At 59.9% G+C, this 16,988-nt stretch overlaps 1 protein-coding gene across 1 annotated transcript in view; it reads left to right on the top strand.

Moving 5' to 3' along the window:
- LOC125622650 (von Willebrand factor A domain-containing protein 5A) overlaps positions 1–16,988 on the top strand; it is a 29,588-nt gene that overhangs the window by 2,072 nt on the left and 10,528 nt on the right. Inside the window, 6 exon segments of the mRNA XM_075118884.1 lie at positions 4,953–5,012; positions 5,301–5,482; positions 5,484–5,504; positions 7,735–7,957; positions 10,768–10,940; positions 11,577–11,691. Coding sequence (XP_074974985.1) covers positions 4,973–5,012; positions 5,301–5,482; positions 5,484–5,504; positions 7,735–7,957; positions 10,768–10,940; positions 11,577–11,691 — 754 coding nt within the window. The 5' untranslated portion in view covers positions 4,953–4,972.

The following is a 16,988-nucleotide window of genomic DNA, read 5'->3' as shown; positions in this document are numbered from 1 at the left end:
CTATACGTATATCTATTGTCCGCCCCCCTCCGTCCGCCTGTCCGCCCTCCCCCCCCCGCACTGTCCTCCGTCCGCCCGTCCGTCCTCACCCCACAGCCCCCGCCGCACTGTCCGCCCCCCTCCGTCCGCCTGTCCGTCCTCCCCCCCCCGCACTGTCCTCCGTCCGCCTGTCCGTCCTCCCCCCCCCCGCCGCACTGTCCGCCCCCCTCCGTCCGCCTGTCCGCCCTCCCCCCCCCGCACTGTCCTCCGTCCGCCCGTCCGTCCTCACCCCACAGCCCCCGCCGCACTGTCCGCCCCCCTCCGTCCGCCTGTCCGTCCTCCCCCCCCCGCACTGTCCTCCGTCTGCCTGTCCGTCCTCCCCCCCCCGCCGCACTGTCCGCCCCCCTCCGTCCGCCTGTCCGTCCTCCCCCCCCCCGCACTGTCCTCCGTCTGCCTGTCCGTCCTCCCCCCCCCCCGCCGCACTGTCCGCCCCCCTCCGTCCGCCTGTCCGCCCTCCCCCCCCCGCACTGTCCTCCGTCCGCCCGTCCGTCCTCACCCCACAGCCCCCGCCGCACTGTCCGCCCCCCTCCGTCCGCCTGTCCGCCCTCCCCCCCCCCGCACTGTCCTCCGTCCGCCCGTCCGTCCTCACCCCACAGCCCCCGCCGCACTGTCCGCCCCCTCCGTCCGCCTGTCCGTCCTCCCCCCCCCCGCACTGTCCTCCGTCTGCCTGTCCGTCCTCCCCCTCCCCCGCCGCACTGTCCGCCCCCCTCCGTCCGCCTGTCCGCCCTCCCCCCCCCCGCACTGTCCTCCGTCCGCCCGTCCGTCCTCACCCCACAGCCGCACTGTCCGCCCCCCTCCGTCCGCCCGTCCGCCCTCCCCCCACACCCCCCGCCGCACTGTCCGCCCCCCTCCGTCCGCCTGTCCGCCCTCCCCCCCCCGCACTGTCCTCCGTCTGCCTGTCCGTCCTCCCCCCCCCGCCGCACTGTCCGCCCCCCTCCGTCCGCCTGTCCGTCCTCCCCCCCCCCCGCACTGTCCTCCGTCTGCCTGTCCGTCCTCCCCCCCCCCGCCGCACTGTCCGCCCCCCTCCGTCCGCCTGTCCGTCCTCCCCCCCCCGCACTGTCCTCCGTCCGCCTGTCCGTCCTCCCCCCCCCGCACTGTCCTCCGTCCGCCCGTCCGCCCTCCCCCCACACCCCCCGCCGCACTGTCCTCTGTCCGCCCTCCCCCCCCCCCGCACTGTCCTCCGTCCGCCTTCCCCCCACACCCCCCGCCGCACTGTCCGCCCCCCTCCGTCCGCCCTCCCCCCCCCCCGCACTGTCCTCCGTCCGCCTTCCCCCCACACCCCTCGCCGCACTGTCCGCCCCCCTCCGTCCGCCTGTCCGTCCTCCCCCCCCCGCACTGTCCACCCCTCTCCGTCCGCCCGTCCGTCCTCACCCCACACCCCCCGCCGCACTGTCCACCCCCCTCCGTCCGCCTGTCCGCCCTCCCCCCCCCGCACTGTCCTCCGTCCGCCCGTCCGTCCTCACCCCACAGCCCCCGCCGCACTGTCCGCCCCCCTCCGTCCGCCTGTCCGTCCTCCCCCCCCCCGCACTGTCCTCCGTCTGCCTGTCCGTCCTCCCCCCCCCGCCGCACTGTCCGCCCCCCTCCGTCCGCCTGTCCGTCCTCCCCCCCCCCGCACTGTCCTCCGTCTGCCTGTCCGTCCTCCCCCCCCCCCCGCCGCACTGTCCGCCCCCCTCCGTCCGCCTGTCCGCCCTCCCCCCCCCGCACTGTCCTCCGTCCGCCCGTCCGTCCTCACCCCACAGCCCCCGCCGCACTGTCCGCCCCCCTCCGTCCGCCTGTCCGCCCTCCCCCCCCCGCACTGTCCTCCGTCCGCCCGTCCGTCCTCACCCCACAGCCCCCGCCGCACTGTCCGCCCCCTCCGTCCGCCTGTCCGTCCTCCCCCCCCCCGCACTGTCCTCCGTCTGCCTGTCCGTCCTCCCCTCCCCCGCCGCACTGTCCGCCCCCCTCCGTCCGCCTGTCCGCCCTCCCCCCCCCCGCACTGTCCTCCGTCCGCCCGTCCGTCCTCACCCCACAGCCGCACTGTCCCGCCCCCCTCCGTCCGCCTGTCCGTCCTCCCCCCCCCGCACTGTCCTCCGTCTGCCTGTCCGTCCTCCCCCCCCCCGCCGCACTGTCCGCCCCCCTCCGTCCGCCTGTCCGCCCTCCCCCCCCCCGCACTGTCCTCCGTCCGCCCGTCCGTCCTCACCCCACAGCCCCCGCCGCACTGTCCGCCCCCCTCCGTCCGCCTGTCCGTCCTCCCCCCCCCCGCACTGTCCTCCGTCTGCCTGTCCGTCCTCCCCCCCCCCGCCGCACTGTCCGCCCCCCTCCGTCCGCCTGTCCGCCCTCCCCCCCCGCACTGTCCTCCGTCCGCCCGTCCGTCCTCACCCCACAGCCGCACTGTCCGCCCCCCTCCGTCCGCCTGTCCGTCCTCCCCCCCCCGCACTGTCCTCCGTCTGCCTGTCCGTCCTCCCCCCCCCCCGCCGCACTGTCCGCCCCCCTCCGTCCGCCTGTCCGCCCTCCCCCCCCGCACTGTCCTCCGTCCGCCCGTCCGTCCTCACCCCACAGCCCCCGCCGCACTGTCCGCCCCCTCCGTCCGCCTGTCCGTCCTCCCCCCCCCGCACTGTCCTCCGTCCGCCCGTCCGTCCTCACCCCACAGCCCCCGCCGCACTGTCCGCCCCCTCCGTCTGCCTGTCCGTCCTCCCCCCCCCGCCGCACTGTCCGCCCCCCTCCGTCCGCCTGTCCGTCCTCCCCCCCCGCACTGTCCTCCGTCCGCCTGTCCGTCCTCCCCCCCCCGCACTGTCCTCCGTCCGCCCGTCCGCCCTCCCCCCACACCCCCCGCCGCACTGTCCTCCGTCCGCCTGTCCGCCCTCCCCCCCCCGCACTGTCCTCCGTCCGCCTTCCCCCCACACCCCTCGCCGCACTGTCCGCCCCCCTCCGTCCGCCTGTCCGTCCTCCCCCCCCCCCGCACTGTCCACCCCCCTCCGTCCGCCCGTCCGTCCTCACCCCACACCCCCCGCCGCACTGTCCACCCCCCTCCGTCCGCCTGTCCGTCCTCCCCCCCCCGCACTGTCCGCCCCCCTCCGTCCACCTGTCCGTCCTCCCCCCCCCGCACTGTCCACCCCCCTCCGTCCGCCCGTCCGTCCTCACCCCACACCCCCCGCCGCACTGTCCACCCCCCTCCGTCCGCCCGTCCATCCTCACCCCACACCCCCCGCCGCACTGTCCACCCCCCTCCGCCCGTCCGTCCTCACCCCACACCCCCCGCCGCACTGTCCGCCCTCCTCCGTCCACCTGTCCGTCCTCCCCCCACACCCCCCGCCGCACTGTCCACCCCCCTCCGTCCGCCCGTCCGTCCTCACCCCACACCCCCCGCCGCACTGTCCACCCCCCTCCGTCCGCCCGTCCGTCCTCACCCCACACCCCCGCCGCACTGTCCGCCCTCCTCCGTCCACCTGTCCGTCCTCACCCCACACCCCCCGCCGCACTGTCCGCCCCCCTCCGTCCGCCCGTCCGTCCTCACCCCACACCCCCCGCCGCACTGTCCGCCCCCCTCCGTCCGCCCGTCCGTCCTCACCCCACACCCCCCGCCGCACTGTCCGCCCCCCTCCGTCCGCCCGTCCGTCCTCACCCCACACCCCCCGCCACACTGTCCATGCCCCTCCGTCCGCCCGTCCGTCCTCACCCCACACCCCCCGCCACACTGTCCACGCCCCTCCGTCCGCCTGTCCGCCCTCACCCCCCGCCGCACTGTCCACCCCCCCTCCGTCCGCCTGTCCGTCCTCACCCCACACCCCCCGCCGCACTGTCCAGCCCCCCTTCTGTCCGTCCTCACCCCCCACCGCACTGTCCAACCCCCCTTCCGTCCATCTGTCCGTCCTCACCCCCTGCCACACTGTCCAACGCCCTTCCATCCGTCTGTCCATCTTCACCCCAGACCCCCCACCGCATTGTCCAACCCCCCTTCCGTCCCTCTGTTCATCCTCACCCCACACCCCCCACCACATTGTCCAACCCCCCTTCCATCCATCTGTCCATCCTCATCCCACGCCACATTGTCCAGCCCTCCTCCGTCCGTCTGTCCGTCCTCACCCCCCGCCGCACCGTCCACCGCCCTTCCATCCGTCTGTCCATCTTCACCCCAGACCCCCCATCGCATTGTCCAACCCCCCTTTCGTCCATCTGTCCATCCTCACCTCCCACCGCACTATCCAGCCCCCCTTCCGTCCGTCTGTCCATCCTCACCCCCCGCCGCACTGTCCAAATCCCTGTTCCATCTGTCTGTCCAGCCTCACCGCCCTGCACTGTCCAACCCCCCTTCCATCTGTCTGTCCAGCCTCGCCCCCCGCCACACTGTCCAACCCCCTATTCCATGTGTCTGTCCATCCTCAGCCCCCGCCGCGCTGCCAACCGCCCTTCCGTCCATCTGTCCGTCCTCACCCCCCTGCACTCTCCGATTTTGTTTGTCTGGCTCCCCTGAGAGCCCTGAAGACGGGGTGTATCCATCTCACTCTTGGCAAGCGGGACATCCCATCCCCCACAGCAGACGCGCAGGACCCTGCGAGGCTCCCCTAGATTTCTCCACCCCTCTCCCAGCCATTCCCTCCATCCAAACATCCATCCCCACCCCCCTCCCATCAGTCTGTCCATCCATCCCCATCCCCCCCCTGCACACATTTCTCCATCCAGCTCCCAGCAGTGCCCCGGTCCCTGCCTGCCCCTACTTGCTGGGGGCTGGCGCCATGTATGGGACCGGGGGCCCGAGAGGAGCTGTCACTCTGATCTCTGAGCTCGGCCTGAGAGCCTGCGGGACTCCCTGCCACATGACCTGGCTGAGCAGGGGAGCGGGGCTGGGGTCTTGGAGTCATTGCTGGGGGGACACCCTGTGCTCGTCAGTTTCCATGGAAACCCTGTATCTCACCACACACCCTTTCCCAGCACAGATCCCCAACCCCGTACCAAGATGACAAGCTGCGGCCTCCTGAACAGTTCCAACAAGCCAGGTGAGTCAGGGCGGGGCGTCCCATGGCTGACGTCCCCCTCCCCTGGCGCCCATGGGGGTGTCAGAGGTTCCCATGGCTGACGTCCCCCTCCTCTGACACCCATCGGGGGGTCCGAGAGGCCCATGGCTGACAGCCCTATTCCCTGTCGCCCATGGGGGTCAGAGGGGCCCATGGCTGAAGTCCCACTCCCCTGGAGCTCATAGGGGTGGTCAGAGGGGCCCCTGGCTAACGTCCCCCTCCCCTGGCGCCCAAGTGGGGATCCCCTGGCTGACGTACCCCTCCCCCCAGTGCCCCTGCGCAGCGGCTCGGTGACGGTGCTGATCCGAGGCTTCGTGGCTGACGTGGGCTGTGAGCTGCTCTACAGGAACGATGAGCCAGGGCCCGTGGAGGCCGTATTCGTGTTCCCCGTGGACGCCGAGGCGGCCGTCTACGCCTTCCAAGCCCGCCTGGGGGGCGCCAGCATTGAGGCCCCACCTCCGCGAGAAGAAACAGGTATCGGGGGGCAGAGATCCCGGGGGGAGAGACGGTACCGGGGGGGCAGGGCTGGGGGGATCTCAGGGTGACCCCGTCTCTCCCGGCAGGCGCATGAGCTGTATGGGTACGGACTGGCCGGGGGGGCAGGGCAGAGGGATGTCGGGAGGCAGGGGCTCTCGGCGTAACCCCATCTCTCCCAGCAGGTGCCGGAGCTGTACGGGGACATGCTGGCAGAGGGATCTCGTGGGAGAAGGAGATCTCAGGCTTACCCTGTCTCTTCAGGAGGTGCAGGAGCTGTTACTCATGGGGGAATTAGGCACCAAAAAATTTAAAATGCTGTGCACAATACTTTAAAATTCTGCATATTTTTTGGTCAAAATAACACAATGTAATCATGCCAGTTTCCATTATTTTGGTAATTTATTTCAAAATACAGCCAGCAAGTACATCTGTAACAACACAGACCGAAAAAAAGATTCTGGTAATTTTTTTCCACAATATCAGGGTTGGAAGGGATCTCAGGAGGTCATCTAGTCCAACCCCCTTCTCAAAGCAGGGCTGTCAAGGTTCCTCCCCCACTCTGAACTCTAGGGTACAGATGTGGGGACCTGCATGAAAACCTCCTAAGCTTACTTTTACCAGCTTAGGTTAAAACTTCCCCAAGGTACAAATTAATTTTATCCTTTGTCCTTGGAATAACCACTGCCACCACCAAACTCTAACTGGGTTTACTGGGAAATGTAGTTTGGACACGTCTTTCCCCCCAAAATCCTCCCAACCCTTGCACCCCACTTCCTGGGAAAGATTTGGTAAAAATCCTCACCAATTTGCATAGGTGACCACAGACCCTAACCCTTGGATCTGAGAACAATGAAAAAGCATTCCGTTTTCTTACAAGGAGACTTTTAATAGAAATAGAAGTAAATAGGAGTAAAGAAATCACCTCTGTAAAATCAGGATGGTAGATACCTTACAGGGTAATTAGATTCAAAACATAGAGAATCCCTCTAGGCAAAACCTTAAGTTACAAAAAAGACACACAGACAGAAATAGTCATTCTATTCAGCACAATTCTTTTCTCAGCCATTTAAAGAAATCATAATCTAAAGCATACCTAGCTAGATTACTTACTAAAAGTTCTAAGACTCCATTCCTGTTCTATCCCCGACAAAAGCAGCATACCGACAGACACACAGACCCTTTGTTTCTCTCCCTCCTCCCAGTTTTTGAAAGTATCTTGTCTCCTCATTGGTCATTTTGGTCAGGTGCCAGCGAGGTTACCTTTAGCTTCTTAACCCTTTACAGGTGAGAGGATTTTTCCTCTGGCCAGGAGGGATTTTAAAGGGGTTTACCCTTCCCTTTATATTTATGACAAGGGCCAATCCCCAATTTTTGCCCCAGATCCCTAAATGGCCCCCTCAAGGCTTGAACTCACAACCATGGGTTTAGCAGGCCAATGCTCAAACCACTGAGCTATCCCTGCCCCCAGTATAAAACTGTATTTCCTGCACGCCTCAGAAGCGGCACAAAGGCTTATGGGAGTCAGGGGTAACGGAGGAGCTGAGGAAGAGGCAAGGAGCCTGGAGTGAATCGGGAGGGTTGTTGGGTGTGGATGGGAGAAGTATAGAACAGGTTTTTTGTGGGGAGTGGCGGATTTTTAGGGAGTTGGGGAGCCTCCCCCAGGCAGACCCTGGCTCACACCAATCTTCTCCCATTCAGTCAGCCACATCTGCCCCGTCTCCACACCCCGCATCGGTCTCTGCAGCCTCCTCCCCCATCCCTGTGTGTCCCTGCATCCCCCTTCCCTGTTCCCATGTGGCCCTGCAGCCCCCCTCCCATTCAGTCCCTGGCTCAATGGTGTCACCCCACAAGCTCCTGAGCCCACTGCCCAGTCTCTCGCCCCCACCAGCCCTTCTGAACCCCTCTCCGTGACGCCCCTTGCAGCCCCGTGTGCCCCACTCTGTCTTAACCTGGCTCCACGGGCAGCGTGCTGTGATGAACAGAGCCAGCTCCTGGCTGTTTTGGTGTCACAGCGGCCTCTGGAGGAAGAAAGGTGGAACTGCAGTATTTCTTAGGCAGAATTATTATCTGCAGGGGGGAGAGTCTGCACCAGACGTGAATTCTGGGCATACGCAGTGGTGCAGAATTCCCCCAGAAGTAACCTGTATGAGGACATGCTAGCCCGGGGGTAGGGCAGGGGAATCTCAGGGGCCAGGGGGATCTCGGGATGACCCTGTCTCTCTGGCAGGCGCAGGAGCTGTACGGGGACGCGCTGGCCGGGGGGCAGAGCTCCTTTCTGCTGCAGCAGGAGGGGGCCGCGGGCGACATTTTCAGCTGCTCCCTGGGGAACCTGCCCCCCGGGGAGGAGGCAGCGTTGACCCTGCGCTACGTCTGCGAGCTGCCGCTGGAGCCTGATGGGGCCGCCCGCTATGTGCTGCCGGCCGTTCTGTGTCCCCGCTACACGCCCGATGGTGAGACTCACAGATCCTCCTGCCACTTTAGCCTGCCTGGTGAGACCTGTAGTTCCCAACACCCCCACTGCGCACCCTACAGTGAGTGACCCCACAGCCTGTAACCCCCTGAGACCTCCTAGCCCCTGCTATGTACCCCACAGGGAAAGACCCACATGGACCCTCATAGACCACTACTGTGTGCCCCATGGTAAGTGCCCCCCCAGCCCTGCAATCCCCACCCCAGGGTATGTGGACCCCCCCGGGCCTTCCCCTGATATCCCAGCATCCCCCCATCCCCCCCAATAGCCCACACCCCCCATAGAATCAGAGAACTGGAAGGGACCTTGAGAGGTCATCTAGTCCGGTTCCCTGCACTCATGGCAGGATTAATTATCTAGACCATCCCTGACAGGTGTTTGTTTAACCTGCTCTCAGAAATCTCCAGTGATGGAGATTCCACAACCTCCCTAGGCAATTTATTCCGGTGCTTAACCACCCTGACAGTTAGGAAGTTTTTCCTAATGTCCAGCCTAAACCTCCCTTGCTGCAATTTAAGCTCATTGCTTCTTACAATTTTTCTTCTTCCTCCTGTGTAACGACCTTTTGCATACTTGAAAACTGTGATCATGTCCCCCTCGGTCTTCTCTTCTCCAGACTAAACAAACGCAATTTTTTCAATCTTCCCTCATAGGCCATGTTTGCTAGACCTTTTATCATTTTTGTTGCTCTTCTCTGGACTTTCTCCAGTTTGTCCACATCCTTCCTGAAATGTGGCACCCAGAACTGGACATGATACTCCAGTTGAGGCCTAATCAATGCAGAGTAGAGCAGAAGAATTACTTCTCGTGTCTTGCTTACAACACTCCTGCTAATACAGCCCAGATTGAGGTTTGCTTTTTTTGTCACAGTGTTACACTGTTGACTGTACTTAGCTTGTTGTCCACTGTGACTCCCAGATCCCTTTCCGCAGTACTCCTATCCTAGGCAGTCATTTCCCTGGCATTCACTACGTTAGATGTCCAATCACCACCAATTTTCTTGGTGAAAACCAAAACAAAGAAGTCATTAAGCACCTCTGCCATTTCCACATTTTCTGTTATTATCCCCGCCTCGTTGAGTATGAGCCTACCCTGTCCTTGCTCTTGCTCTTGCTTCTTTGTAGTATTTGTACCCTTTATCTCTCTAGCTAGTTTGATCTCGTTTTGCATCTTGGCCTTTCTAATTTTGTCCCTACATACTTGTGTTATTTGTTTATATTCATCCTTTGTAATTATACCTAATTTCCACTTTTTATAGGACTCTTGATTTTTAGATCATTGAAGATCTCCTGGTTAAGGCAGGGTGGTCTCTTGCCGTACTTCCTATCTTTCATACACGCAGTGGGATAGTTTCCTCTTCTGCCCTTAATAACGTCTCTGAAAAACTGCCAAACTGTCTCCAGTTGTTTTTCCCCTTAGACTTGCTTCACATGGGCTCTTACCTGCCAACTCCCTGAGCTTGCTGAAGTCTGCCTTCTTGAAATCCACTGTCTTTATTTTGCTGTTCTCCCTCCTACCATTCCTTAGAACCATGAACTCTGTCATTTCATGATCACTTTCACCCCAGCAGCCTTCCACTTTCAGATTCTCAACCAGTTCCTCCCTATTTGTCAAAATCAAATCTAGAACAGCCTCCCCCCTTGGTAGCTTTCTCCACCTTCTGAATTAAAATATTGTCTCCAAGACATTCCAGGAACTTGTTGGATAATCTGTGCCCTGCTGTGTTATTTTCCCACCAGATGTCTGAGGAGCTAAAGTCCCCCATCACCGCCAGGTCCGGGGCTTTGGATGATTTTGTTAGTTGATTAAAAAAAGCCCCAGCCACCTCTTCTTCCTGGCTGGGTGGTCTGTAGTAGACCCCTGCCCTGACATCACCCTTGTTCTTTACCCCTTTTATCCTTACCCCGAGACTTTCAACAGGTCTGTCTCCTATTTCCAGCTCAACCTCAGTCCAAGTGGATCCATTTTTAATATAAGAGGCAACACCTCCTCCCTTTTTCCCTGCTTGTCCTTCCTGAGCCGGCTGTACCCTTCTAGACCAATGTTCCAGTCGTGCGTATTATCCCACCAAGTCTCCATGATGCCATCTGTGTCATAGTTGTGTTTATTTACTAGCATTTCGAGTTCATAGAATCATAGACTATCAGGGCTGGAAGGGACCTCAGGAGGTCATCTAGTCCAACCCCCTGCTCAAAGCAGGACCAACCCCAACTAAATCACCCCAGCCAGGGCTTTGTCAAGCCTGACCTTAAAAACCTCCAAGGAAGGAGATTCCACCACCTCCCTAGGTAACCCATTCCAGGGCTTCACCACCCTCCTAGTGAAAAAGTTTTTCCTAACATCCAACCTAAACCTCCCCACTGCAACTTCCTGCTTATTCCCCATACTTCTTGCATTAGTATACAGACATCTAAGATACTGTTTGATTCCCCCCCCCCCACCCAGTTCTGTCTTGTCTCTCCTTTATCCCTCCTATAACAGTCCATGTTCCCCCCAAATTTTCCCAGGTCTCCATCTTCTTGACTTACCTGTGGGATTTGGTCACCTGCCCCCTTCAAACCTAGTTTAAAACCCTCTTCACTAGGTTAGCCAGTCTGTATCCAGATATGCTCTTCCCCTTCCTCGCTAGGTAGACCCCATCTCTGCTTAGCAGTCCTTCCTGGAACAGCATCTCGTGGTTAAGGAAGCCAAAGCCCTCCTGGCTACACCATCTTCACAGCCAGGCATTCACTTCCAGGATGCATCTTTCTCTGCCTGGGCCCCATGCTCACCCTGTGTCTCTCTCTGCAGGGTGGGATGGGGAGGATGTCACCCAGGGCGTCCCACGAGTCCCGCAGGGGGAGCTGCCCTACACCCTGAGCCTGAGTGCCACGCTGCAGTCGCCCCACGGCATCGACCGTGTGCTCTCCAACTGCTCCCTCTCCCCCCTGAGCTACACATCTGGGAACCGAACCACCGCCCAGGTAAGTGTTCACCCGGACACCTGAGTCTCGTCCATCCCCACTGGGAGGTCAGTATTGGGGGGCAGCTCTGAGCAGGGAGGTGATGGGAGCTCTGGGCTGAGGGGTGGTGCCAGGGGACTGTCTGGGTGTGGGTCCTGGGTGGGCATCTACAGAGGTGGGAGCTCTGGGATGGGGCAGGGGGTGGGTCCCAGAAGGCATGGGGTTGCGGGGGAGAGGGTCAAGCGACACCAGTGGATCTGGGGAATTGCCCGCGTTCTCTGGGGAAAATCTCAAGGGGCTGAGACCAGTCCATGGGGGTGAAATCCTGGACATTCGAGGGGCCCTGGTTCCCTTTGCTTTCTGGGAGTTTCATTCTCCTTGATTTTCAATGAAAGAAAATACGGGGGAGTGGAAAAATATCACCTCCAAATTGGAAAGATTTAGCCCAACAAAGTCAGAATTTTTGCAGTGTTTTCCGCAAGAAGAGCCAAGTCCCCGTGTTGCCTTTGTGATATTTTTCCCTCTCTCCCTCCCACCTAACCCAGAGTTGCTCCCTCCCCTCTGGCTGCATGGGGGGCATTGAGCCTGACACAAGACCCAGCGGGACCCTGCCCCCCAGGAGCCATGGCTAGATGACTGTATCTGTCGCCCTACCAGGTGTCACTGGCCGAGGCCCCCCCATGGGACCGAGACGTGGAGCTGCTGGTGTATTACACGGAGCCGCACAAACCCAGCGCAGTGCTGGAGATCGGGTTGCCCGGAGCAGAGCCAGGTGGGGGGGTCCTGCACCCTGATGCCCCTGGCCGGTGGGGTGGGAATGGGGAGATCCAAGGGGGAGGGATGTGGGGGAGGAGTGTTCTGGTCGGTGATTTGGGATCGTGGGTCCCGGGGCAGTGAGGGGGATGGTAGGGGAATGGGGGGGTCCTAGGGCTGATGGGGCTGCGTGCTCAGAGGGGTGCAGGGGGAATCTGGGGGCAGGGTTAAAAAGGTCTAGAGCAGTTTTTAAAGTAAGGGCTGGGGGGAAGCCGACAGGTGCAGAGGAGCACGTGGTTCAGACAGGGAGGATCTATTGATGGAGGCTCTCTATGTCCTCGTACCGAGGAGAGGATGGAAGATGATAAAATATGGGTAGGATCTGATGAGAAACAGTCAACTAAAGGAAAGTCCCATTCAATTACATCATGTAATGGCAGACAGCTAAAAAGTGACAAGTTCTTAAAGTGCTAATATACCAATGCTAGAAGTCTAAATAATAAGATGGGTGAACTTGGGTGCCTTGTATTAAATGAGGGTATTGATATAATAGGCATCACAGAGACTTGGTGGAATGAGGATAATCAATGGGACACAGTAATACCAGGGTACAAAATATATCAGAAGGACAGAGCAGGTCGTGCTGGCGGGGGAGTGGCACTCTATGTGAAAGAAAGCAGAGAATCAAATGAAGTACAAATCTTAAATGAACCAAACTGTACCAGAGAATCACTGTGGACAGTAATTCCATGCTCGAATAATAAGAATATAGCAGTCTGGATATATTACCGGCCACCTGACCAGGATGGTGATAGTGACTGTGATAATGCTCAGGGAGACTGGAGGGGCTATTAAAATAAAAAACTCAATAATAATGTGGGATTTCGACCATCCCCATATTGACGGGGTACATGTCACCTCAGGACGGGATGCGGAGATAGTTTCTTGACATCTTAAATGACTAGTCCTGGAACCCACAAGAGGAGAGGCAATTCTTGATTAGTCCTTAGTGGAGCACCGGATCTGATCCAAGAGGTGAATATAGCTGGGCCACTCGGTAATAGTGACCATAATATAATTAAATTTAACATTTAACACGCGGGGAAAACACCACAGCAGCCCACCATGGTAGCATTTAATTTCAGAAAGGGGGACTACACAAAAATGAGGACGTTAGTTAAACAGAAATTAAAAGGTACAGTGCAGAAAGTGGTATCCCTGCAAGCTGCATGGAAACTTTTTAAAGACACCATAATAGAGGCTCAACTTATATGTATACCTCAGATTAAAAAACAGAGAGAACCAAAGAAGTGCCACCGTGGCTAAACAACAAAGTAAAAGAAGTAGGGCGGGGTGGGCAAACCACGGCCCGCGGGCCGGATCTGACCCTCAGGGTTTTGGATTCGGCCTGCGGGATTGCCACCCCCGTGGCACCGCTGGCCCGTCACCGCTCCGGGAAGCATCCGGCACCAAGTCCCTGTGGCCCCTGGGGGGGGAGGGCAGAGGGCTCCACGAGCTGCTCTTACCTGTGGATACCTTCCCGGAAGCTCCCATTGGCCGGGAACGAGGAACCACGGCCAATGGGAGCTTCGGGGGAGGTATCCACAGGCAAGAGCAGTGCGCGGAGCCCTCTGCCCCCACTCCCCTAGGGGCCGCAGGATCGTGGTGCTGGACGCTTCTCGGAGTGGCGCGGGGCCAGGACAGGCAGGCAGGGAGCCTGCCCTGGCCCCGGTGCACACTGCTGCCACCCCGGAGCCTCTCTAGGTAAGCGGCGCTGGGCCAGAGCGCACACCCCAAACCCGTCCTGCACCCCGCCCCCCAATTCCCTGCCCTGAGCCCCCTGCTTCACCCCACACCCCTCCTGCACCTCAACACCCTGACGCACCCCTCCTGCGCCCCAACTCCCTGCCCTGAGCCCCCGCCGTACCCCCAACCCCCTGCTTGAGCCCCCTGCCGCACCCCTCCTGCACCCCAACCCCCTGCCCTGAGCCGCCTGCTGCACCTTGCACCCTTCCTGCACCTCAGCCCCTTGCTCTGAGCCCCCTGCTGCACCTTGCACTCCTTCTGCACCTCAACCCCCTGTCCTGAGCCCCCTCGTACACCCCGCACCCCTCTTCTACCCCATTCCCTTGCCCTGAGCCCCTTCCTGCACACTGCACCCCCTCCCACTCCCTGCACTCTCTCCCACACCCTAACCCCCTGCCCCAGCCCTGCATGCAATTTCCCCACCCCGATGTGGCCCTCGGGTCAAAAAGTTTGTCCCCCCCTGAGTTAGAGGCATCCTTTAAAAAGTGGAAGTTAAATCCTATTGAGGGAAATAGAAAGGAGAATAAACTTTGCATAAACATTCACTGTGCGGCTCCCTCCGGGACACGGACTCAGCAGTGAGGCTGCACCCAACCCTGACACAGCGCAAGGACAGGGACTGGCACAGAAACATCCCAGGGCCCTGCCCGTCCGTGCCAGGCGCCCCAGGTGTAGGAAAGCAGGCTCAGCAAGGAAGGATCCAAGTGTGGGGGTGTCACGGAGTCCCTGGGCGATGCTCTGGATCTGCTCCCCATAAAACCAGTCAGGACTCTGGGGAAGTCTCCTTTCTGTGAGCAGCCCGTCTGCAGGACACGCAGCTCACACAACTTCCATCTTCCTGGGTCTGACCTCAGAGCATCCAGCATCCTCTGCCCCTCCATGCGCTTCCCACAGCGAGTCCACCCAGGCGGGGCTCCTGGGGAAGGCAGAGGGTCCTGCCCCCCAACTTCACAGTCAGACATGACTCTCAGCCAGCAGGTAAAACAGAGGTTTATTAGACGACAGGAACATGGTCTAAAACAGAGCTTGTAGGTGCAGAAAACCATCCCCTCAGCTGGGTCCATTTTGGGGGGCCGTGAGCCAGACAACCATGTCTGCCCTTCACTCCATGTCTCCAGCCAGCCCCAAACTGAAACTCCCTCCAGCCTCCCCTCCTCTGGGCTTTGTCCCTTTCCGGGGCCAGGAGGTCGCCTGATTCCTTTGTTCTCCAACCCTTTAGCTCTCACCTTGCAGGGGGGAAGGGCCCAGGCCAACAGTTGCCAGGAAACAGGGTGTCAGCCATTCTCTGTGTCCAGACCCCTGCACACACCTGCCCTCTAGGGCTCTGCAACGATCATACACCCTTATCCCACTACCTAGATACTTAAGAACTGCATTGGGGAAACTGAGGCACTCCCACACTATTCAGAGGAAACATTAAGAACAGTTCCACTTCGTCACAGGGGGATCCAGGTGTGGGTTGAGAAGGTTTTGTGTGGGGCAGTCTGGGTGCGGGCGGCTCAGTGGGGGATCTGTGGACAGGGGGATCTGGATGCACAGGAGCTTGTTGGAGGGTTCTGGGTGCAGCGGTAATCGGACTTTGCAGGGGGATCCAGGTGAAGGTGGTTGTGGCTCAGCAGGGTGGGGTCTGGTGGTGGGGGGAGATAGAGCTCTGCAGGGGGGTCTGGAGAAGGGGGATCCGGGGGGGGGTCCAGATGCTGGGGGAGTGGGGCTCAGTGGGGTGGGGATCCGAGTGCAGGGGGGTGAGGCTTGGCGGGAGGGTCTGGGTATGAGTCTGGATGCAGGGGGTTGGGCGCGTGGAGGAACAGTTCCCTGTACAGGGATCCCTCCCCCTGCAGATGAGGAGCAAAGGGTGCAGGAAGTGGGGCCAGCGGGGGTGGGGGGGACTTTGCAGAGCTTTCTGCAGTCAGGGGAGAAATCTGGGGGTGGGTCTGACCCGGCCCCGGATGCCGTGCAGGGGAAGAGGAAGTCCCGCCCTCCCCAGCCCAGCCGGGACTAGCAGCTGAACCCAGCACAGGGTCGGAGCCATCAGCCGGGTCTTCCCCAGTCCTGCCCCACAGTGATATACCGCTCTACTGGCTGCCCTGGGAACCTGAAACCTGCAGCTGGGGAGGGTCACAGGACCACTCTCGTGGCTTCCCTTTGCTTCCCCGTCAGAAAATCCTTTTTTTTTTTTTTTTTTTTTTTTTTTTTTTGAGGGGAAGCAAAGAAATCTGTGCTGGACATAAATTCTGTGCATGCGCAGTGGTGCAGAATTCCCCCCGGGAGTAAAACATCCACTTGATGTACAGCGGCTGTCAAAAAAGCGAACAGACTGGTAGGAATCATTGGGAAAGGGCTAGAGAATAAGACAGAAAATATCATATCGCCTCTAGATCAGCCGTTCTCAAACTTCAGCAATCCAAGGACCCCCATTTTGATTTAAAATTTTTTGGGGACGCCCTGCCCTGCCCCTTCCTGGCCAATGGGAGCTGCGGAGCCGGCACTTGGGTGGGGGCAGTGAGTGGAGCCTCACTGGCCGCCTCGGGGCCACAGGGAGCTGGCAGCCGCTTCCACGTGGAGGAGTTGAGGGAGGGAGGGGGAAGAGTTGATCAGCGGGGCCCGCGGCCGCCATGGAGTTCCCTCGCGGACCCCAGTTTGAGAAACGCTGCTCTAGATAAATTCAGGGTACGCCCCCATATTGAATACTGTGTGTAGATGTGGTCGCTCAAACTCAAAAAAGATACATTGGAATTGGAAAATGTTCAGAAAAGGGCAACAAAAATGATATGGGGTATGAAACAGCTTCTGTATGCAGAGAGATTAATAAAACCAGGACTTTTCAGCTTGGAAAAGAGATGACTAAGGGGGGATGTGATTGAGGTCTATAAAATCATGACTGGTGTGGAAAAGGTAAATAAGGACGTGTTATTTACTCCTCATAACACAAGAACCAAAGGTCACCAAATTAAACTAATAGGCAGCAGTTTGAAAACAAACAAAAGGAAGTATTTTTTCACACAGTGGCACAGTCAGCCTGTGGAACTCCTTGCCAGAGGATGTTGTGAAGGCCAAGACCTTAACAAGGTTCAAAAAAGAACTAGATAAATTCATGGAGGATAGGTCCATCAATGGCTATTAGCCAGGATGGGCAGGGATGGTGTTCCTAGCCTCTGTTTGCCGGAAGCTGGGAATGGGCGATAAGGGATCGATCACTTGGTGACTCACTGTTCTGTTCATTCCCTCTGGTGCGCCTGGCTTTGGCCACTGTTGTCAGACAGGATACTGGGCTGGATGGAGGTTTGACCCAGTCTGGTCCTTCTTATGATTATGGGTGGGTGTTGAAGGAGCTGGAGATGAGGTGTTGGGGGGCCAGAGCAGGGGGGTCTCAGTGGAGCTGGGAGTGGGAGGGCGGAGTTCCTGAGAGCAGGTAAACACTGGGGTGCACTGCAGGTTTGGGGATACAGGGGAGAACGGGTGATGGAAGGGCAAGCCCCTGGGGGGCTGGGAATTGGGGGCAGTGTGGGATCT

The sequence above is a fragment of the Caretta caretta genome, chromosome 13, assembly GCF_965140235.1.
Source record: "Caretta caretta isolate rCarCar2 chromosome 13, rCarCar1.hap1, whole genome shotgun sequence".
NCBI classification, from domain to species: domain Eukaryota; kingdom Metazoa; phylum Chordata; order Testudines; family Cheloniidae; genus Caretta; species Caretta caretta.
This window is presented reverse-complemented; position numbering and strand designations above follow the sequence as displayed.